The sequence below is a fragment of the Chlamydotis macqueenii genome, chromosome 4 (assembly GCF_036417535.1).
Source record: "Chlamydotis macqueenii isolate bChlMac1 chromosome 4, bChlMac1.mat, whole genome shotgun sequence".
Lineage (NCBI taxonomy): Eukaryota > Metazoa > Chordata > Aves > Otidiformes > Otididae > Chlamydotis > Chlamydotis macqueenii.
Genome location: NC_141559.1, coordinates 45,423,695 through 45,446,322, shown reverse-complemented (window position 1 = coordinate 45,446,322; position 22,628 = coordinate 45,423,695). Strand labels below are relative to the sequence as shown.

The 22,628-nt window shown below is 35.3% G+C and overlaps 1 protein-coding gene across 2 annotated transcripts in view; it reads right to left on the bottom strand.

Annotated features, from left to right (window-relative positions):
• The window catches only part of WDR17 (WD repeat domain 17), a 50,096-nt gene that overhangs the window by 9,632 nt on the left and 17,836 nt on the right, over window positions 1-22,628 (bottom strand). For both annotated transcript variants that reach the window (XM_010123735.2, XM_086746468.1), the window contains exons 8-23: window positions 21,456-21,624; window positions 19,394-19,485; window positions 18,148-18,230; window positions 17,171-17,257; window positions 16,265-16,429; window positions 13,683-13,885; window positions 13,402-13,551; window positions 13,185-13,315; window positions 11,434-11,559; window positions 8,980-9,135; window positions 8,632-8,696; window positions 8,099-8,231; window positions 5,468-5,559; window positions 4,439-4,538; window positions 3,151-3,290; window positions 615-635 (exon numbers count right to left, since the gene is read on the bottom strand). In XM_010123735.2, coding sequence (XP_010122037.1) covers window positions 615-635; window positions 3,151-3,290; window positions 4,439-4,538; window positions 5,468-5,559; window positions 8,099-8,231; window positions 8,632-8,696; window positions 8,980-9,135; window positions 11,434-11,559; window positions 13,185-13,315; window positions 13,402-13,551; window positions 13,683-13,885; window positions 16,265-16,429; window positions 17,171-17,257; window positions 18,148-18,230; window positions 19,394-19,485; window positions 21,456-21,624 — 1,913 coding nt within the window. The remainder of the gene's footprint in view (window positions 1-614; window positions 636-3,150; window positions 3,291-4,438; window positions 4,539-5,467; window positions 5,560-8,098; window positions 8,232-8,631; window positions 8,697-8,979; window positions 9,136-11,433; window positions 11,560-13,184; window positions 13,316-13,401; window positions 13,552-13,682; window positions 13,886-16,264; window positions 16,430-17,170; window positions 17,258-18,147; window positions 18,231-19,393; window positions 19,486-21,455; window positions 21,625-22,628) is intronic.

The following is a 22,628-nucleotide window of genomic DNA, read 5'->3' as shown; positions in this document are numbered from 1 at the left end:
CTGTGTCATGAAACCATCCTCAAACTTCCAGGCTTCTAGAGGTCCATGGCATCAGCATAAGGCATCTCTCAGTCATCCAGAATGTAGTGCTTCTGTGACGTTATAAAAGAGAGATCATACCAGAAAAGAATGTGATCTCTATTTCCATCATTCTGAAAGGTAAATTGTGTTTTAGCCAACTGACATTTCTGAAATATTCCTAACTTTTTACCATTTGTTACCCCCTCCTTAACACAACAAGCAGCTGGAGGGAACACATATAAATATTAATAAATTATTTTGAAACAGTTATACTATTGAGCTTTAAATAACTGATTATTCTGGTTGTTCTGCGACTCTTCTATTCACGCAGACAAAATTTCTCCTGTGACCCACAAGACTGACTTGCCCCTGTGTAAGGCAAAAACTCCTACTGAGTTTGCCTGGATTTTCAGAATGCAGTCCTTGGCTTAAAAATGTTCAAGTAAGCTAGTGTCCAGTATTTGCAACTGCTTTCTATCCCGCTTTCAAGCATTGATCACAATTGAAAAATTAGAACACTTAGTTTAAGCTTATTTTTAGCATCAGTTAAGTCATTCACTTTTCAAATCTCTTTCTATAAACAAGCAAAATACCTGTATCCAAGTGATGGAAAGCTAAAAGGAAGACATTGAAATAGTAATGAACAAAATTTTGTTTTGTATTCTTACTTTACAGAGGAAAAATCTAATAGAAAATGACTAAACTACAACAACAAATCTAAGGGTCAGGTTAACCGACTTTTTAAAGATCAACAAAAAGAATATCTTTCCAATGCCTTTTGACAACCTAAACAAGCTAATAGCAAAAGGTCTTTGGAAAATCTGTTATACTATTACCATGCAATAGCCACTTTTCCAAGATACAGAAAGGCTCATTCAGAATATAGTATATTTCAGAAGTTCTTAAACTATTTTAAAGATCAGTTACTCAGATGTTCTCATCTTCATAGGCAATTTAAACATTTTTTTTAAAGTGATTAGAAATTGCTCAGCCAAAAACTGAAATCAAATGTTTATTTAAAAGAATCCAAAGAAGCCCTCATATAATAGCCTACAAATTGTGTTACCTGGAGTGGTTTTTTTTAAAAATCAAACTGAAAACAGTGTCAGTATAAAGAACAAAATTAGGTGGCTAAGTCTGTATATGCAGTATTCAGTATCTCAAGTAAAATACCACTAGCCTTCTGAATAGCAGAAGGTTGCTTTTAACAGTATTTAGGTGCTAGACACAAATAAAATGAAAATGGTGTTCTTAAAGACTCACAGAATTTCCCAAGGCTGTAGATTTGCAAAGATGGGGAAGGCATGAATATTTAGTTTTGACTTTTTTGTTTGGATTTTATATTTTAGAGCACTTAAAAAAAAAAAAAAAAAAACAAACCAAAAAAACCAACCAAACCACTCCCCTCCAAAAAAACCAAAGACCAAAACAAAACAGAAAAAACATTCCACTAATAACCAATTCAATTACTAACCCATCAAGGTCCTTTCAGTATTCCTTCAGGTGTCTACAATCAAGTGTCTCTCTACAATGAAATGTTTCCAATTGATGGCTATCCCCAAGTGTAACAGCCAGTAGAAACAAAAAGGGAGCCCTTGAACTCCAGCTTCCCCATACATGATCTTATACATGCAGTGGAGCAAGCAAGTGGATGCTGTGCCAGTATCCCTTTATTACAAATAGTAAGAGATTCAGGAATCTCAGATCTTTTTCTAAAGAACAGAAAAATATTCTGTAATGGCTGCAAATCAGAATCCACGACTAGCGGGTATAGCTGTAATAGGTGTTCAGTATAGCATATGAAACCCACTGACCAATCCAGATGTATACTTGGGCAATATGCAGTACACCAATGTAAAATTTTATCACGTATACCCATGTAGATGTCAGTGTACACATGCCATAAGTTTGCAGAAGTTTTATGTACATACACGCAAATGCTGTACTATTTTAAGTGCTTCTTACAGCACTGAGATCAGAACAAGCTTTTGTTATGAAACTGGAAAATATACACTCTTTTTCTTAACTCCATGTCCAGTGCTTCCTATCAGAGGCTACATAAAAATAGTTCTTCACATTGAAGGCAGAGAAATTGGGGAAAGAGCTTCAGAGACTTTAAAAGCTGCAGATGGAGTTGCCAAAACAATCCTGTTAGAATTGGTGCAATGCAGACATGCTAAATTATTGCAAAACAAAAGCAGCAAGTAATCCATTTCTTATTTTATCTTTTTCTACAAGGCTTCATTGTCTAAGGCAGGCTAAGTGCTCTGTAGAGAGCAGTTCCACTGTGTTTCTCTCAGGCTGCCTCTAGATGCATAAGCAAATATCAACTGTAGCAGAAAAAACCTGATGCTTAATTGCAGTATCTGTTTAAGCACACATTTTCTATGAAATGTTGATTCTGAAACACCTGCACAGCTGCCAAATATACCTTAGGATGATTTTCTGCTTTTCATTGGTAGACAGAAAAGAGACCAAAACTGTATCCTTCAAAGTAAAACCACTACAAGGAGGAAAAGAAGATTTAGCAGAAAGTTTGCTCTGTATGCAACAGAGAAATGATCTACTCCTGCAGAATTAGAGTACTCTTGTTTCATTCTTAAATCCTGTCAGCTGTCTTGTATTCCCAATACCAATATAAAATAATTCCTCTGCCTCTAAGGTTTTTACATTTTTCAAGCAAGTACTTAAAAATCACTTCACAGATCCTACTTAAGATTCTGTTCCTTTTGACTTTGTAATTCAATTCTAGCCTTACTTTGTCTGAAGCAGTCATTTTTACTCAGTACAGACTAGGACTTACTACGCTACCTATTGCCCAAGTACCTGGGTTTTTTCAGCAGGTTTCATACTCTGACAAAAACTCTTCTCTTATTTCAGCAGGTTTCATACTCTGACAAAGACTCTTCTCTTATTTGCAATGCATATATATAGTATTTTGAGATTAAAGAAGAACATTTGCATGCCCTGTGCTTCAAAGGTCTAATACAGCAATTCTATTCAAGCAGCAATTCTTATTCTGCCTACCCATGGTGGTTTGGTGTCTATAAAAGTTTCAGAATGAAACAGCTTTATCATTTTGTCAGGGAGGGGAAAAAAATAACCTTCTTTGGATTAAAAAATTCTTACCATGTTGTTACTGTCATACATTTTCTTGCTAGTAATTCTAGGGCATAATGTGTTGCTTGTGCTGCACTTTCTCCTAAGACAGTACCCACACTGATTGCCAATTCCAGTTCATTTCCACGAATCAGGTTTGCCATCGCAAGCTTGCGCAATGAAAAAATTATATCATTAAGGGACACAAGCATTTTTGGGGATTCACCGTGTTGAGCATATTACATTCATTTATAAGACTGCTTTTTACAGGACAAAATATGCATTAATTAAAGCAACTCTTGTCTTGAATGAGTCAATAATTGTGCACCATATGTTAATCAGTTTTTAAATAATCAAATAGATTTCTTTTAACAGAATCTTCCTTTATTCAACCAGAGATTACACAAACATAAAAAGCATTATAGGAATTCCTTCTAGTCTTAAGTAAGGACACTAGCTTTCAGAGTACGTATTTCCACTCTCTTCTGATGAAAGGAGACTCAAAAAAAAAACCGCAACAAAACCCAGGAAGGACTCTCCTGTTCTCAGCCTCTCTGGCCACTGAAGTTGCTGATAGACATAGCAGAATATTAAACAGTAAGAGACTACAAACAACTTGTAATGTGTCTACTGAAATACAAGCATTAGTTGATCGTTGCTTTCTCTCTGAACAGCTCATTAATATGGAATTTGACTAACTTGAGGGGACAGAGGAGAAAGAACACGTGGGGTCGGCAATAACAAAATCCAGAGAGAATAAGAAAAAGAAACAATTTGTAAAACTACAAACAAAATGAAAATCTAATAAAATGTCAGCTCTATTTTTGTGCTGAGGGGTAGGGGATTTTTTCCTATTTACCTCACCATTTAGACTGCAAATTCTTCAAAGCAGAGATTGCATCTTTTGTAGCACAATGAAGTTCCAGTTCTGAGTGGGTCTTTTGAGTTACCATAAACAGTAAACGGTAATACTTATGTGTATATGTATATATGAAAGGTACTTGGGTATCTTATATTTTCCAATATAACAAGATACTGTATATATTAAAATTCAATTAAAAACTAACATACTACTTTCTGTGCATGAGAGAAATCTTGAATTTAACAGAATCGGGGGAGTTTTGCTACTAACTTCAATATTGTAAGGATCAAACTTTCTCTATAAATATATACAAAGCAAATACCAAGTATAAGTACTACATTTTAGAATGTGGTATATACATTTCAAAAAACAGTTAACATGTGGAGATGTAAAAAGAAAGTCAATGTTGGCTTTTCCACAGTTAAATAGGAAAAACAAACAAACAAAAAAAGTTACCTCTATATTTTCAACAGCCAGATGGCAACATGCTGCAAGCACTGCACGGCCATCCTGGAAATACCATTCTGCCAGTTCTTTACTGACCTTGTGCAGGAGCCTGCAAGAACAAAACATGAATTCTGCAACATCACTTAAAGGTTGGAGTTCTTTGGCTCCATATTTTCATATTTATATAGAAGTCACTATATTTGCTTCTGTACCCTAAATTTTTTGTATTTGACTGATAATGACACCGCAACCTTTCAAAATGCAGTTTGAGCTTCATTCACTACTTATGCTGATGCATATTCAGGTGGATCAGTTTCTCAAGATCTACATCACTATGGAAATGTCTCTCCAGATTGACAGAAGAAAAATCAAGTGTTAGGATATTCATTCTGTACCTGTGAACTCTGCATAAATATTTCTCTAATTGCTCAAAAACTGCACATGTAAATGAAGTAACTACAGAGCCTCCAAGCTGCTTTTGTTACGACACATATAACTTATTAATGTGATTTAGGTTTTTGAGCACTGTTCTAAACAAGGAGAGATGCATGGTTTCTTTTATGGGCACACACAATGAAAATACGGCCATTAGTGTACAGTGTCAGAAACAATAAACTGATGATAAACAGTGAAGCTTCAAAAGAAGAAGATGCATAAAACATAGGGTCTCACAGACACTTGTTAATGCTAATTCTTACTCTACTTACCAAAAGTTCTGAGTTAATATGCTACATATTTGAACATATTTAAGTGCATAGGAATGCACCTTAAAGGTCAAGCGAATGAAAAGAATATTTATAATTATAATACATACATAAGGAAAAATCCATTTGGTGCTAAGAGGTGGCACAATGGGGGAATTACTCAGTGTAGCATCAGTTTGTTAGTAACTCTATCAATCAAGTACTAGAAGATGTAATATTTTGTTGTTGAATTCTACATTGCTGATGCCAAATTAAACCACTAAGGTTTATCTCCCTCAGTTACTTCATATTCTGCACTAAAACAAGGCTTTAGATATAAACTAGAACAACTTACTCATTATAATCATCTGTATTGTTTCCACCAGAATTTGAAGATCCACTTGTTGTGGAGAGTGGTGACATTTGTATATTTCCCTCACAAGCGGCCTAGAAGTGAATAAAAAAAGGATTAATGAATGCACCAACTGAAATGAATATGAAATGGATTTTTCAACAGCAAAATGAAATCTAAGATCTATAAAAATTCTTCAAAAGCCCAGTTATAACAAAGGATATGTTTAAACCAATGAACTTACTCATAACTAATTCTTAGCCTAGATTTACTCAGCTATACAAGAAATTCTACAGAAGCAAGACACCTCTTTGTTCCTATGAATTTGTACAGGATTTTTCCAGCATTTGAGTACACTTAAAATGGACAGTGAGGGCTACAACTTTGATTTTTGCACCCCTATGAGCAGGTGACTGTGAGTGAAGGATGAACTCCATAAATACTCCTCAGTAGATATACCAGCAAATCTGGAAAGGTTTATATAGCGGCATAAGCTGAACCTTTTTAGTATCTGGCAATAAATTATTTCTAACATTAAATGAAAACAGATCAGTGTGGGTTAAAAGGAAATTCTTTCATGTGCTTTAAGGTGTAGCTGGGATAACAACATTAAAACTCAGGGCTCAGTTAAAAGTGAAAAAAAAAGTTCTGTTATTTCATCACTTAATATTATCTGATTAAACCTTTGAGACAAAGGCTATTCCATGAATTGTAATAAAAGCAACCCCTGCAATGTCTCTCTTGTAAGAAAAATGAAGATCTTTCTAAAGTTTTAAGGTGCTTTTAAGGCTCAAATATTATAACTTTTTAAATTTAAGCATACCTCAAAGTTCCATTCTGTGCACTATTCAGCTAGTATTAGAATAACAACAGCAAACACAGACAATTTCTAAAGGAAAAATTCACATGTATTATTAAAGTTGTTATCCTGAGGCAACTGAACGTTCAAGGACAGGTAGGTATGAGAAAGTTCCTGGGACAAATCTTGGCAGTTTATTTAGCGAACTATACTCCGCCTGTAGAAGTTACTCAAAAAGAATAAAAGGAACAGCAGAAAGAGTGAAACAAAGTATCAGTCTCGCATGTTTTGTGCGCCATTTAGTTTGCATTTATATTAGGAAGCAGAAGGGACATAGGTACTTTTGGCAACTTCTTGTACTGTTTTTTGTATTCATTTAAAAGTTTGATTTCCTATATTTATTACTACTGCAACTAAGCAGTAGTAATCCCCCCAAGATTCTACAGGAAGTATAACCAAGACCTCAGTAGAAATGCAAGATAAATCCTACATGTCTTAGATATCAAGGGTAATACTGACTGCTGAAAATCAGGTTAATTTTCTACTTCAACCAAAACCGAATACATCAGTTTTCATTATGGGCATTTGATTCCAATTTAGAAGGATCAGGCTTGAAATCTGTAAGCATGAAATACCTTTTTATTATTTCTGTGTGTTGCAGTTCAGCCCTGATCAGGACCAAGTTATCTAGTTTTTCACCCACTCTCCCCACCCTCCAAGAGAATGGAGGAGAGAAAATATAACAAAAAGCTTGAGGTTTTAGATAAGGCAGGGAGGGATCATTGAAGTTACTGTTACGGGTAAAACAGACTCGACTTAGGAAAAACTATTTATTTATTATTAGTAGTAAAACTAAAGCAGGATAATGAGAAAGAAAACAAAAAACAGCTACCACCCCTCCCTCTTCCCGACCTTAACTTCATTTCAAATTATCTCTACCTCCTTTCCCTCCTGGAGCAGCACAGAGGGATAATAGGGAATGGGGGCTGTGGTCAGTTCATCACACATTGTTTTCCACCACTCCTTTCTCCTCAGGGATGCAGTCCCTCAGGAACTGGCTGCCCCAGTGCGGGCCCTCCATGGGCCACAGCCTCCTTCGGGCATCTGCCTGCCCCAGCGTGGGGTCCTCCACGGGCTGCAGGTGGATCTCTGCTCCTCCATGGACCTCCATGGGCTGCAGGGGGACAGCCTGCCTCACCATGGGCTGCACGGGAATCTCTGCCAGGAGCAACTTTACTCCTCCCCCTCCTTCTTCACTGACCTTGGCCTCTGCAGCCGTTCCTCTCACAAGAAATTCTTCACAACAGGCAGGCAGACGCCTCTCAGGTTCTCTTCACATCTCCTCTCTTCACTTCTTGCAGCCAGGCTGGGCTGAGTTGGGCCCAGACAGCCACCCAACAGGAGGCCAGAAGGTGAGGCCTGCAAGGCCCACAAGGCTCACGCCTCCCCATTTCTGTCAACGCTTCTGCTTCTTCACTTCTTTTATTTTTTTTTTTTTTCCCTTCTTAAATATGTTATCACAGAGGCATTATCACTGTCACCAATGAGCTTGGCCCTTGCCAGCAGCAGGTCCGCCCTAGACCCAGCCAGGCCCACAGGACAACTGGGAAACTTCTAGCAGCTTCTCAGAGAAGCTGCCATTGTAGCCCCCCTCTATACAAAACCAGCACACTGTGTAAAAACTGGACAACAGAATATGAAAGTAAAAAGCAAGGTATCATGGCTTAGCGATTTTGCAAAAGGGAACAGAATGAGCCTTTTAAATATGCTTTTCATCTTCAGAGTTCGAAACAAATAGCTAAATACATCTTCCACACTGTTATACATGATAATACCTGTGCAACAAGGAGAGCCTCTTTAAGCTGGCCTCTTGAAGTAAGGAAAGAAACTAGTTTCTTCACATCTCCGATAGCTATACAGTATGGGATGACATCATCATTTTCTTCCTGAATTAACTGATCAGCTCTCCTAATTAAACACATGAACAAATAAACAAGAAAGATCTACATATATAACTGATAATTAAACTCATCTCTATGGTACAGGTGTTAGATGAAAGCATGTAAAGCTCACTGCAACCCATTGCCTTTCCAGACCTCAGAAGACTTGCAAACTGTGCATACTGCACTAAAGAATTTCTAGTTAAACTTGCAATTTATGCTCAACCCTTTAACTTGATTGCTGTACAGAAAATCATTATTGAAAACCCTGACAGTTGCACCCCCAAGCTTACTGAATAAAAAGTAACATCACTGGAATGCTGTAACAAAAGCCAAGTACAACTGATATTAGTATCCATCCTTCCTACTTGTCTGTGTCCTTTTATGGACAGAACCTACAAGCCAGCATCATATTTTTACTACCTTACCTTTGCATTAACTTCCTCCAATATTTCATTGAAACACCAGGTGCAACTGAGAGAGCTTTGTCCCACTAGAAGAAACCAGAAATATGTTTAACCTGATCATTTTATTTTGAGAAACAGCTGTATTTTTAACTATTTTCATGTTTATTCCATTAAAAATAAATTTGCCAAGAGGTTAAATAAGGAATGAGCTATGCATTGGACTGAATATGTTTAAAATAACATATTTGGAGCAAGATTACTCTTTTTGGGACTTATGACATATTTTGTTGCTACGTCATCTTTGCTAGGGTAACTGATTTCAGAAACCTTCATATTTTATTGTTCTTCAGTTATGTTCTGATATTTTACCTCTCCAAGTTCTACCATTAGTTCACAATATCGTTGAATTTGTCCTAATCTTAAATGTATTTCTGCAGCTTCTTTAAGCCTCTCCTCTTTGCTTGGTGCACCAATACCACCTCCAAACTTGGACATTTTTACTGTTGTCAGTTCTTGTGCCTTGGACTGAGATGGGGGGGAAAAAAAAAAAAAAAGAAAAGTTAAATTTTTTTTTAGAAGTACTGTTTTCTGTGATGAAAACAAGTTTCTTAAGAATGAACTACAGTCAAACATTACAACAGAATATAAAGGCTATAATTTAAGAAAAAATCCTTTTCAGAAAAGGCTAATTGGAAGAGATTACAGTGAGATTACAGTGAAATAATTAGAAGAATTTAAAATGAGATTAAAGAACTATATATATTGCTAAAGTAATTGTGTTAAGTGTTTTGTAGCAAACACATATTTTCCTCTATTATCTTCTTTTAACCTCTTTAATACATTTTTTTTTTATTCTTAACAACTTTCTCATATGTAATAGTAATTCACCCAGATGTCCATCATACAAATCTTGATATTTTTGAAGTGTCAGAAAAATATTTGTGAAAATAAACCATACAGAGTTGGAAATTGTACTTATTACAATTACAATGCTGTCCAAATAAAGAAAGAATAAATACAATAGGCTCAACTTGTGTCTTGATCTGTCATACTCCATTAACCACATGACCAATAAATGATTTATATTACCACTGCAATGCTTAGTAGCTGAAAGTAATAAGACTAAGTTTCTCCATCTGGCAGAGTTTGAGAGACAAGCTGCAACAGGATCACATTTAACATAAAAAAAAAAAGGCAAAAGGAGCTTCACTTCACATGTCAATAATTCTCAGTTTAACTCTCTATTGTCAATGCACATGAGATAGCATTTGGCTATTCGTTGCTTTGCAATACCATATATGGAGGATGGAGAACAAACTTTGAACATTCTTCACCTAAGAAAACTGCAATGTAGACCAATTGCAGCTGCTGAGAAAGGCAGAGGATCTGTTTTTTTAAAAAACAATGTTACTGTTCTACTTGGCACCTCTATCTTTTTTTTTTTTTTTTGTAATTTTCATGCTGAAGTCTCCAATGTATCCTCTCTGTTTGCTAGAAACAAAAAAAATATACTTGCTCTAGGTTCCTACTTCATTCTGAAATGCCTAGGTGCTGCAATACCACTATCCACATCCCAAAGAAAAAAATGGTATTAGCAGCCATACAGAAGCAGCCAACATCACCCTACCCCTACTTTCTCTTAAAGCTGTCAAACAAGATTCTGAGTCAGCAAAAAGGGGACAAAATGCTTTTAATTAATGTGAACATTTAATCCAGATCCACACAATGATCAGTGATTACTGTAGCTACTCTAGGTCACCTGAGTCATAAATGCATGAAATCATGTTGCAGGGATAAACAGACTGCTTGCACTGCATGAGTCAAGAATGAATTTCTTCTTCTCGGGCTAACTGGCTGAGAAAACTGGGTTTTGGACAGACACAGAGACACCTCCCCCTGAGCTTCCTTGTATTAGCAGAGGAGCTGCTATTATTGTTATTACAATAAAAAAAAAAAATCCATTACTTAAGAGTAATAAGGTATGTAGGACACTCTTTAGGAGTTTGTGATTTTGCAAAAGAGACAGCCTGCAACAACAAACCAGGTGATACCTGGCAGGTATTTAGCCCTGGGGGTGGCAGGTGGGAAATAAGGCATCTCTTGATCCATACTGATAGGCATCTTTCCTCTATTTCCAACCCAGTCGTTAGACTAGGGGATTCTTTAGTATCCCTAAGTCTCTGACGGAACTATGTATCTCCATATTTGCACAAATTGTATGTCTGGTTTCATATTCATATATGCAGCTACTAATAAATTTGTGGGCCAGTACTTGAATTTCACATTCACATCCGAGTCACTCTTCAGCTGCATATCTTTATTAATGACAGGTTCTTGTTTTCCCACTCCTTCTTCCAGACAGCTACAGAGCATATTTCTGTTGACTCTCCTCCATTTTCAGGAATTAATTCCCCTGTCCCTGCAACTGAACATAACTACAAACTTCGTGTTTATACAACCAAATAATCTGACTTTGCTGACTAGAAAAGTACAGAATATATAACAGGGATGACAAACTTGCTTCATAGCTCAAGCTGTAGTGATGTTTGCTGTGCAATTTCTTTTTGTTATTTTGAAAACTGCTTTTCTAGTTAAAACTGTAACCTAGCATTTTAACACTGAGTATGCATGAAGTCACACAGACTTAGCTAGGTGCTGTTGTTCTAACAGACTAGTATTCTACAGAGAACTGCTATTGTACAAATATCTCTGGACATTAAATAAATTGTGATCCTTTTGTAAAGTATTAAATGTTATTTTTTAAAGACTGAAATACTATATGGACTGACAATCATTTTCACATACTGTTTATGCTTCACTTACCATTCTAAATCTAATGAGATGTTTCATATGCATAATTCCTTTGCAGTAGTTTTGTGGAAGCAAACTGTCATCCTGTCCTTTTATTACAGCAACTAAATCCCATAAATTTTTGCTGCCTCCTGGAGGCTAAAATTGTTAGAGAAAAAAAAAAAAGAGTTGTATTACAGTAAAGCTCAAGACAGAAACTTGAACTTATAAAGATATTGGAAAACATCTGGCCATCAATTACAAGAAATGCAATTTCAGACCATTTCAGTATTAGAAGCTTTACTATGAAGATATGAATTAGTTCAAGATACTACAACTTCTTCAGTCTTCTTGAAGGCTGTGAAGATGCAGCAAGATCCATGAAAGTAAGTATTTGGTTATATGTGGACATAGTTGAGGGCTCACCATTAGAGTTTTCCCATTTGGTCCGAAAGGAATACTAGCTATCTGCTGGCTACTAAACATTTAGCTGCTGGGATGGAGGAGCTGCACTAATACTTGTTTACCATCTTCTGTAAAGCAAAGGCGTCAGCCAGATAAGAAAAAATTCAAGGCTTGACTGCCATAATCTAGTTTACTATCTTAATATTAAATCTTAAAACAGGCACATACAGTCTAACTGTATATACACAAAATCTTGCAGGCTATCAAGGCAAATTTTTAAAAAACCTAAGTTTTATGCATTTTTATTGGTCTAGTCTAACATTTGAACCAATCCTTCTGTTGAATTAGAACTATGGTTAAACATTCAAACTGTTCTCTCTTTTTACAGTCCCCTTAAAGCTCCTACTTGATTCCCCACAGTTTAAGCACAACACTTTATTTTCTGAACTTGAAAAGCACTGAACACAGCTGATCAAAAAGTTTTTGTTCTTGGGAAATTCTAATATTCTTATAGCAATTTTACTCTCAAATCAACATGGGACATCAAAACATGTAACTTCTGTAAAACAAAGAATTCCATAAAAATATATTTTAAATAAAATGGGAAATGTCAAGATTTTTAATTGGGGAATATTGTTTCAGCATTTCTAACTCATACACTTAAATTCAGCTAGAAATCAAAACAAATATTTTGGATTAACTACGTCTTTCTAGATCAGTGTATTGACTTGAATTACAACAGTGTTCGACACAAGCTGTAGTTCTAGGTCATTTTTGTCCTTGTTCTACCTCAAGTTCAGCTCCTATGCAGGTAAGCAGTCACAGGGTCCCAGTAGTTTATATTTTGACCTCAACTGCTTAGAGAGGCTGCAGTAATTTACAGGAAATATTACTGTGCAATAGAGCAAAGGCAACAGGTGGATACTGTGACCTCGGTGATCCAGATCTACAGTTCCTAGAAGGTAATACAGCAGTTTTGGCACAGACATTTGGGCAGTTAAAACCTTATCTGTAATGAGGGTGTCCCTTTGATGGATTAAAATTTAAAACAATGTAGTTTGATAAAACACATATTTTCATTTTCTTCAATACAAATTTCTTGTCAAATCCAACTTTTACTATGGAAAATTAAATTGTCCCATCTATTTTTACTTTGTGAAAAACTAGTATTCATAACTGACATACAACTCAGTCATGGACATTTTTAGATGCAGAACTGTTAAGAAATATAATTTATTTCTGCATATATTCTGAGCTCCCTTTAAGAAAGAGAGGGGAAAAAAAATGGTAGAGAAGAAAGAAATTTCAGTTTTGGAGACTGACTTCAGAAAAGGAAGTCATGTGCACTGACAACATCCTTAAGTTTGCAGAATACTTACTGAAAAACATTCTGAAAACCACCTTAGTTTTTTTCCTCGAGGATTTCCTGTCAATTTTTCCACTTCTTGTTTAATATCCCTGGAAACTTTACCACACAGCAAAGGAGGAGCACCAGATTCCACAGCACGATCTAACACATACAAAGATTTATACATGAAAATTAAAGTATAGTAACATACAGAAAATTAAAACAACGGTATATACAAATTTACTTACCTGTATTACCAATAATCTCATCCCAACATCTATCTGCTAAGATACTTATTTGTAGAGGACTTATAAGAGGTGTCAATGACCAGAGTCTCACAGTGGAGTCACGAGAGCAAGATGCCATAGTAAACGGACGACTAGGATGACATGTTAATCCTAGTAGAGAGGGCATTTAAAAATGTAGTTAAGTTTCTCTAACAACCCATTTTATTACATTATTTTATAAATTTAAAAATATTTTAAAATCTATTTCAATACAGAAATAAAATAAAATTTTAAAATATTACCATATACATCTGCACCATGATCATAAACTGTGTCTAAACATGTTCCATCTCTTGTGTCCCAGACTCGAATCGTATAGTCCCAACTGCCAGATATTAGAAGATACGGAATTTCAGGATTCCACATCAGTCCCCGTACTGGAGCTGTATGTCCACTAAGAATATTTATACAAGCATCCTGTGTATAATCCCATATTCGAACAGTACTGAAAACAGGGTGAAAAGAGACCATCAAATCACCTACTGAAATATGATTATCTCTCTACTTCAGCAATATTCAAATTTATCAGAATATTTATTTGCAATATGTTTACAGAATTTTTAATAGGAGGGGTTGGAGCCAATGCCCTTTATGTTTAGGATGGGGTACAAAATAAACCAAAGACAGTTCACCACACTGAGACACTATTCCATCCACCACATAGTCTTTCAAAATCTCACATGCACCATTATCTTACATGTCAGTGAAAGAAAAGAAGTTTCCCCGTATGCCTGCATGTGTAATAAATTTGTCTGTTAGGACTCTCAAGGGGAAAAAAAACCTGAAAGGAAACCAAAGCAAAACTGTAAGATCTATCTTTCCTTTGGCTTAAACAGCCCTCTAACAGACCCAGGAAACTACAGATCTGTTAGTCTCACCTCAGTTCCTGGAAAAAAATTATGGAGAAGATCATAGTGGGTACAATTGAAAGGCATTTAAAGAATAATGCAATCATCAAGCAGAGGAAACGTGGGTTCACACAGGGAAAGTCCTGTTTAACTAATGTGAAATCCTTCTATGAGAAGGTCACCCACATAGCAGATGAAGGGAAGGTGGTAGATGTAGTTTTTCTGGATTTTAGTGAGGCTTCTGATACTGTCCCTCACAGCATCCTTCTGGACAAGTTTTCCAACTGTGAGATGAGTAGGTTCACAGTGCACTGGGTGAAGACTTGGCTGAAGGGCAGGGCTCAAAGGGTTGTAGTGAAAGGGGCTACATCTGGCTGGTGACTGGTTTGGAGGTGTTTAAGAGGCATTTGGACAACACCCTTATTAATATGCTTTAACTGTTGGTCAGACCTGAAGTGGTCAGGCAGACTAGATGATTGTTGTAGGCCCCTTCCAACTGAAGCATTCTATTCTATTATTTTCTCACCTTTGAGCATGGCACATGTCACGTGGCAGAAGTGGACACCACGCTATCTTAAATTGTGAAACTCCCACCACAATTGCACAAATAATGAGGAACAATTCATATCAGTTTTCTCACTATTTTTTTAGTTCCCTTTTAAGCAAGTAAGTTTCCAACATTTCCTTTTATTTTCAGTAGCTGCTGTCACTGAGTACAGCTAATTGAGCAGACTACAGAATTAGGAAGTTAAAAGTTCAGTTTCTTGAAAAGATTATTGTTAATTCTGGTGAAATTTTATTATATTATCAAATATGTTACCAAAGCTCACTCATGGCAGCAAAGGCACCTATTACAGTTTCTCCACTGCTGCAAAGGGGCCATTTGATGGGCCTTGCATCACAAAGCAGAACACACAAGTTAAAAGGACATTTTATATATTTAGATATATATTGTCCTACAGCAATACCTGCTCATGTATAACCCTTGCATACTGTTCTTAAGTACTGTCTAAGCCTAGGAGCTAAACAGATCACCTGAAATAGCTCTGAATTTGACTATGAACAGGACTGTTAGCAAGTACAATAAACTCAAAAGACTGCTTACTTTCTGTGTTACCTGGGACTAAATTATTCAACTATCTCCTTCCCTAAAAGTAAAAGTGTGACTGCATTCTGGAAATCCCTCTGTAATCAAGGCTTATTACATAGCCATGATTGGTAATAAAATCAGAATACCTCATAATTACACTATGACAAAATTTTTGATTCACTGCTTCTTGCTCATGTGAAATAAGAGATTTACATGTAAAAATCTTGTCAATTTTTTTTTTGTTTCATGAACCATTACACTATGAACTAACATAGACAAGCATAGACATCTAATGAATGATATTGGGGAAAGCAATAAGAGACAATACTAAACTTGTGATCCTTTACAGAAATGTTTTGTATACTCTGCAGGGAAGTAGCTTAGGATCACAAAAAAATCCTTCCTCCTGCTCACCATAGACTGATGCACTGTCCCTGAAAAAAAGTCATAGAAGCCAACAAAACAGAAGTACTTAGCACTCATTAAAAATCTCCACAGATTCTACTTAATCATACTTTTGAAAGACATCAAATAAGAGCAGGTCTTGCACTCATATCTTTAGATATAATGTAAGCGTGTGGTATCCTCCTTGTATCATTACTGGGAGGAACAGGTATCAGTCACTGACTCTACTTTTGATAAAGCATTTGGAAAGGTGCATTGCTACAGCAGTTCTGACAATTTCAGATAATTATCCTGCTGTCCAAATACTATATTAAGCTAACAGCAAAGCTACAGTCTGAATCTGAACAAAGCAGAGATTTATATTATATTATTCAGAGTTTTTGAAGGTGCTAACTGATCTTCAGTACAACTGAAGATCTTATGTTTTTCTATTAGTCCCTGCTTGAGGTTCTAAGTTTTCTAATAGTTTAGAAATACACACCCATCATCAGAGCCACTGCAGAGGATTCCTTCTCTCAGGGGAGACCACCGTACATGAAACACCTTTGCAGTATGCCCTGTAAAAACTTTCAGGGGCTGATCTGAGCTGGTTGCCAAGTAATAAACACGAACATTTTTATCCTCACAACCAGTAGCTATCATATCTCTGCAAAAGGAAAATAGCAAAATCCTCAGTCACTGGGATCATCAAAAGTATTTATATTTTTTTTTTAGTTTAAAAATAAATATGATGCATATTTTGCAATTTACTTTTTAAAATAACTTCTTTTTGCTTCTCCTTTGTCTCTTTATGATGTAATTATTGATAAGACAATACTAAATCAGAAAAAAAACTGGAAAAGATCCATTAGTTGCATTAGGGAATAGTATTTGCACTACAGTCTGACCAAGCACGGAACACAACTGTTAGTAGATTGTATTACTGTTAATTGTTTTTTGACAAAAAGCTCTCATGTTGTTACTAGGAATTATCTGCAAAATTAACACACATCTCAGTCATTATCAGTCATTAAAAGGAAATCAATCTAAATCCCCTTTTCCTGGTATTGAACATCTGTCCTCCACCGCCCCCCCCCCCCCATTATATACTCAGCCAGAGAATTTGGTTTTTCTCCCATCAATACAAAAGGATTTTCTTTTAAAAGTTAAGTAGTCTTTGTCCTACTCAACACATTAACATTCTGGGCCATGAAATACACTACTGAAAATATAAAGCAGCTACAGACATATTCTACTGTGGAATAGAAACAATTTCAATGCTCTTATATCACAGTAAATATAACATTCTCAATAACTTTGTGTTCTTTTACTGGTAATCAATTTAATAATTATTAATAATAAACATCTTGATAAATATTATCAATTCTTTGGGTTAATTTTTACTTACTTGTTGTTTTGACTCCAATCACAGCCAAACACTGCAGCTGGATGTTTGTACTTGTGAAGAACCTTGCCGTCGATGGTTCGAATAATACTGAAACCAATTACAATGTAATATTATGAGGAAAAAAAGCATTCTGAGTAGGCTATCCAAAAGTCAAGTTTGATTCTGTGCAAATAAGCCAGATAGCAAAAAAAAAAAGTATACAGAAAGAATATGAGAAATCTTTATTCCTACAGCCCCTGAACTACAAGGCTAACTATGTATTTCCCAACAAAACATTTAATTGGACTTTCAGAGCACATGTTCCCTCAGAGGGGCTGTGAAAATGTCCACTGGGGTACCTCCCTCTCTGAAAGGATCCTCACAGCTCAAAATCTAAGTTGTAGCTATGACTTTAAGATGTTTAGGGATTTAAAAAAAAAAAAAAAAAAAAAAAATTGTTTTCTAAAATTCATGCTCTTGTTGTATTTGAGCTGAAATAACAAGGATTTAAAAATGTACTGAAACATAATATATGAAAAATTGTTCTCAATGGGCATTTGCAAGTTTTTACAAATAGACTATTGTACTCCTGTGATGGTACAATTGCAATTAGTTTGTTCTAAAACAGTGATTCCTAGACCTTGAAATAACAAACTTTAAATATTTTTTTAAATGAAGACAAGTAAAGTGGGATAGCTTTTGAAAAGTTTCCTCCATATCTACAGATAAGAAATCTAGAAGAATATTCTTGGCTAAATAAAATTCAATATTCAGTTTCACTATCAGAGTGTCTTAGATGCCATTCCTTTTGCAAATATTTCAATTGTTTTTTCTCTCTTCAAATAATGAAAAATACATCCTAAAAAGTACAACAGATTAAGATAATCCAAGTCTGGCCAGCAAGAACAGTTTTAAAATTAATCACTAACAGTACTGTCTAAGTTTACTGACTTGCAAAGTGCATTTAGCAACTTTTTTTTTCTTCCAATAACACTCACCAAAATCCATCACTGCTGCAGGTTGCTATTCTTTTGGAATCTTTATGACTCCAGGCAATGCAGAAGATTCCATTCTTTCCATGCTTCAAAAAATGCAAAATACCTATCAATAAGAAATAATTCACCCCTTTTTTCTCTCATCTATTGACTCATCTTTTTTATTTTATTCTCCTATGGGCTTCAGCCCTTTTCTCCCAGTATACTATACTGTACAAAACCACATTGTAATGAGTTTCCAATATAGCTGAGATATTTGAGAATCCAAGTCTAAAAAAGTCAGGACTGAGAAGAGATAGTAAAACTGCCATAGTCTCCAGAGACTATGTCAAGAGACAAAACTGGGTTCAGTTGAAGAATGAGCAACCCATAACCATATGCACCCGATGGCTGAATAAAGGTTAGCTACTTGTTGAAATAATGAAGTTAGTGGGCATGAATAATTGTGGTACGTGAAAACTTAAATGGGATGTGTATCAGAATGAGTGTTTGAGAAAAATGTTTAGTAGCACAAGTGCAAATCTTCTAAGTGTTAGAACTCAGGAGCTCCTGAATATATGTATGTATGTATGTATATTTTCTTCTGCTCACTCCCTCTCCCACCTCTGTTCTTAAAGAGCATTCTTTGTCCTCTGATGCAGATGCCACAGTTAAGTATGTCTGTATAATCTGAAGATTACAGCTCTATACTAGGAATACACAAAATAGTATAGAAAACACAGCATTAAATAGCTCCTTCTGTCAATAACAATTATGCTACTGTTTCAGGACTTGCAGACTCCTGCATAGATTTCAGGTAATACAAGGCAAGATTCTAAATAAGGCATAATGTTTAGTGTGCAGCAAAATAAGCTTTATTGATCTAGAATTCAGGGACTGAAAATTTTTTCTGGGCCTTACATTTGAAAATACAGAACATAATTTAAGATTTTGATACCCAGTTTAAAGACTATATGGCCATATTCATTTACATGTTTAAAGGAACATCTATCACTACAGGATCAATTTTAAGATGATGGAGACCATTTGATGCTTTGTCATTCTTAGGTCACAAACCCATTCTGAGGAAGTAAAAATACTTCTCCCTCAGGGATAAACTGGCACCTACATAATTCTTTCTATAGATTTTTATATTATAGCACCTTTGAAAAACATATGAACTTAGACCCATCTTTATTTATTGGCACTAGAGGGAATGACTAACTTACATTTCATACAGACAAAAAAAAAAGATGAAATCTCATCTTACCTCACTGAATCTGGTTATCATTTTGCCTTTTGGGACATCCCAGATGAAGCCACCATTTCTGGATGTTGCACCTGCTATGCAGTTCAGATCTCCTTTAAAGAAAGATATTTGTAAGACTTCACAATAAATATGAGACCACAATATTGTCTGACTTTAAACTCAAGAAATGCAATGAAAACTGAAGACATAAACAGGAGTTTTTCATAGTTTAAGTCCCGTATTTGATAGTAAGTCACAAGCACCAATTTCAACAAAAGTGCGATCTGCTTTTCTACATTCCTAAGGGCAAAATAAAAGTTGTATAGTTGCAAAAAGTATTTTAAATGCCTGCTGAAAGTCTTGCAGTTAAGGCGACAAGAAAATAATGCCCATGATGCATGGCTCAAACTGAAAAACAGATACAATCTCAATGTTTCAAGCTTGTACTGTAGTAACTAGAATATTTTCTTTTAAAGTTCCCCATGTACTAAGGCAAGTCAGGAAGAGTGCAACAAAACATGTAAGAGTACTTTGTCTTCTTAACCTTGACCCACTGCAGCACCTAAGACCATCAAAAATGTAGCTGAATCTGTAACCACACTCTACAGGGTGGAGGATCTGAATGTGTGACTCCATAGTGAGAACCTGAAAAACTGAATTCAGGACTAACTCAAAAGCCACCAAATTCTCCTCACCACATTGACCCTCTATCCCAATATAGCTAGACTTTTCCTAAATAGCTAGATGGCATATTTATAAGTTTTAATTGTTATTTTATACCACACTTCAGAGGCGAAAAAAGCAATCTGTGCAGGAGGAGTCTAGACAGGTACATACCTAAGATGGAAAGAGATTCAGGTAGGAGAATGATAGGGGAAAAAAACAAAATAAAAGAATAATCACTATGTTCAAAGGTCTTTTGAATAGAAACATATAAATTGGTGGCATGCATTAGATTATATATTAGGAATGAAAATAAATGATACTACAAGGTGGAGAGGAAAGAAGCAGGCAAAGTTCTGTGTGGGATGGACAGGAACTTTTGGACAGGATGGTAAGAAACTGAAGTTGAAGCACATGCTTCCAATTAGCTTAAATTTACTTCTTTAAAAAAAAATAATGAAATCAGAATACAAGACTTGAAAAGCACTCCCTCCAGTGAACGAACTGTTCTCTCCATGTGAGATACTACCACAAACTGAATTTAAATTTCAAAACTAAATAACACAAAAGAAAACACCGTATTTCATATTGCCAGAATTTCCATATAGCAAGACAAGTTATCTGTGAAGAGGAATAAGGTGCAAGAGACTTTCTGAAATGAAAAAAAGGAAAATTCATTTGACATATGCAAACTATATTAGACTTCCCATCACAATACATTTTCTTGTCAGCTATTATTTCTTAGAGTTTAAAAACATAGGAGAGAGGCAGTGAGCTGAATTATTTAGACTTTTTTAAAAAATGCATCTGCTGTACAATGAACTAAAATACAACAAGAAAGCCTATCTATCATCAACTATTGACATTAGTGACTATCAGAAATGTACTCCCAGGTTCACCTAAGTGGGTTGCAGAACAGTTTTAAGAAGGAAGTTTCCTACTGACTTCAGTGACTTCACTAAGAAAAAGTAGATGCTTTGCAGAAAAGGTCCTCTCTATTCTAATAAAGTAAAAACAAAGCTTTTGTTTAGAATGATTAGAATCCTACACAAAAAAAAAAAAATGCAAGAGAAATAACTAAACACTTAATTTCCGCTTTTTCAGCATAAAATACAATCTGAATTCCTTTAACCAGCTGCCTCCCATGCTTTCCTCGTTTGCATAATATAATGCTAGAAAGGCTCTGGAGATTTTCCTCCCTCCATTCTGACTCAGTATGAAATACTGCAAGCATTGCTCATAAGGATAAACCTCAACAAGCTCCGAAGCATTGAATTCTACAGGTTGGACAGATAATAGTTCAGTTACGTTTAAATTTGTAAGATATCCGTCTATCCAAAATTAATACTTTTACAACACAAACTGCTGCTAGTCAATGCTAATTCAAAGAACATTTAGACCTAAAGCAAAATATTCTTACCTGGAGCCCAAGAAAGGGAATAAATAACCCCCTCATTACCAGGAGATGTGTAAACTGCTGTTAAAGTATTTATGTCCCAAACTTTTATTGTGCCATCAAATGAAGCTGTAGCAAGAAGATCAGGGTTATCAGGTTTGAATTTGCAATCAAAGATGGTCTCAACATGTCCCTTAAATGAAACAAATATTTAATCCATTTTTATTACATTTGATTTTTTTCAGAAGTCCAACTCTAGATCAAACTCTAAAGTACACTGTATTATAACCTGTCAGGTCAATTATGAGTTCCAAAAAGCTTGGCTCATCAGTCAAAAATAAAAAGCATAAAATAGCTTGGACTATAACACTTCTCTCTTTCATAGATCATTATTAAAGACAGAAAAAATTCTGCCCTGAAATACCAGGGTGATGCAACAACGCCAAGGGCATGTTAGCATTTTCCATTGGAACTGAGTTGCTAAAAAATATAATTTAAAAAGTTAAGTTAAAAGAAACAATCAAGAAACATACATATATATATATATATGTTTTTAAACAGAAATAATTTTGCCCTTTAGGTAAAAAGTATCTGACTGAAAAAATAAAGCTTTGCATGTTGATCATGTTCTACAAGTTTTCTAGAATTCCATTGAGTTTTCTATGTTCTAAATACAGTCTATGCTCTACTGAAATTTAGACTTCAATCCAATAGAAATTTCACATGTCAACTGGTTGTTTCCTAAGACATGCATTTGTAGAACTTAACTTGAGACATACATGAGAAAGATAATACATAAGAATTTTTTTAAGCCTCAGTTGCTTTACAGGACAAAAACATTAAAAATGGAAAAAGAACACCAACTAGTAGCCTCTATTCAAACATGTGTGGGAGTACAGCTGAAAATTATTCAAGTTTTTGCAATGAAAAGGGAACAGGAAAAGAGGAAAATAGAAAAGCCCTCATGAATAACCAAAAGCCCAGTGCAGAAGAGGCTCCCCTAATATGTGATAAACCCAGTTTGAATTTCTGCTTCAAAGAAGATCTAGTAATTCAGAATTTGTTATTTTAAACTGAATTACTTCACCATCTGAGTTGAATATATTTTCTCTCTGATTTGACTAGAGCTTTTATTCTGGATTATAGAAAACCTTCCAGATAATTTTTTTTGAGAAGGCCATCAAATTAAAATTTCAG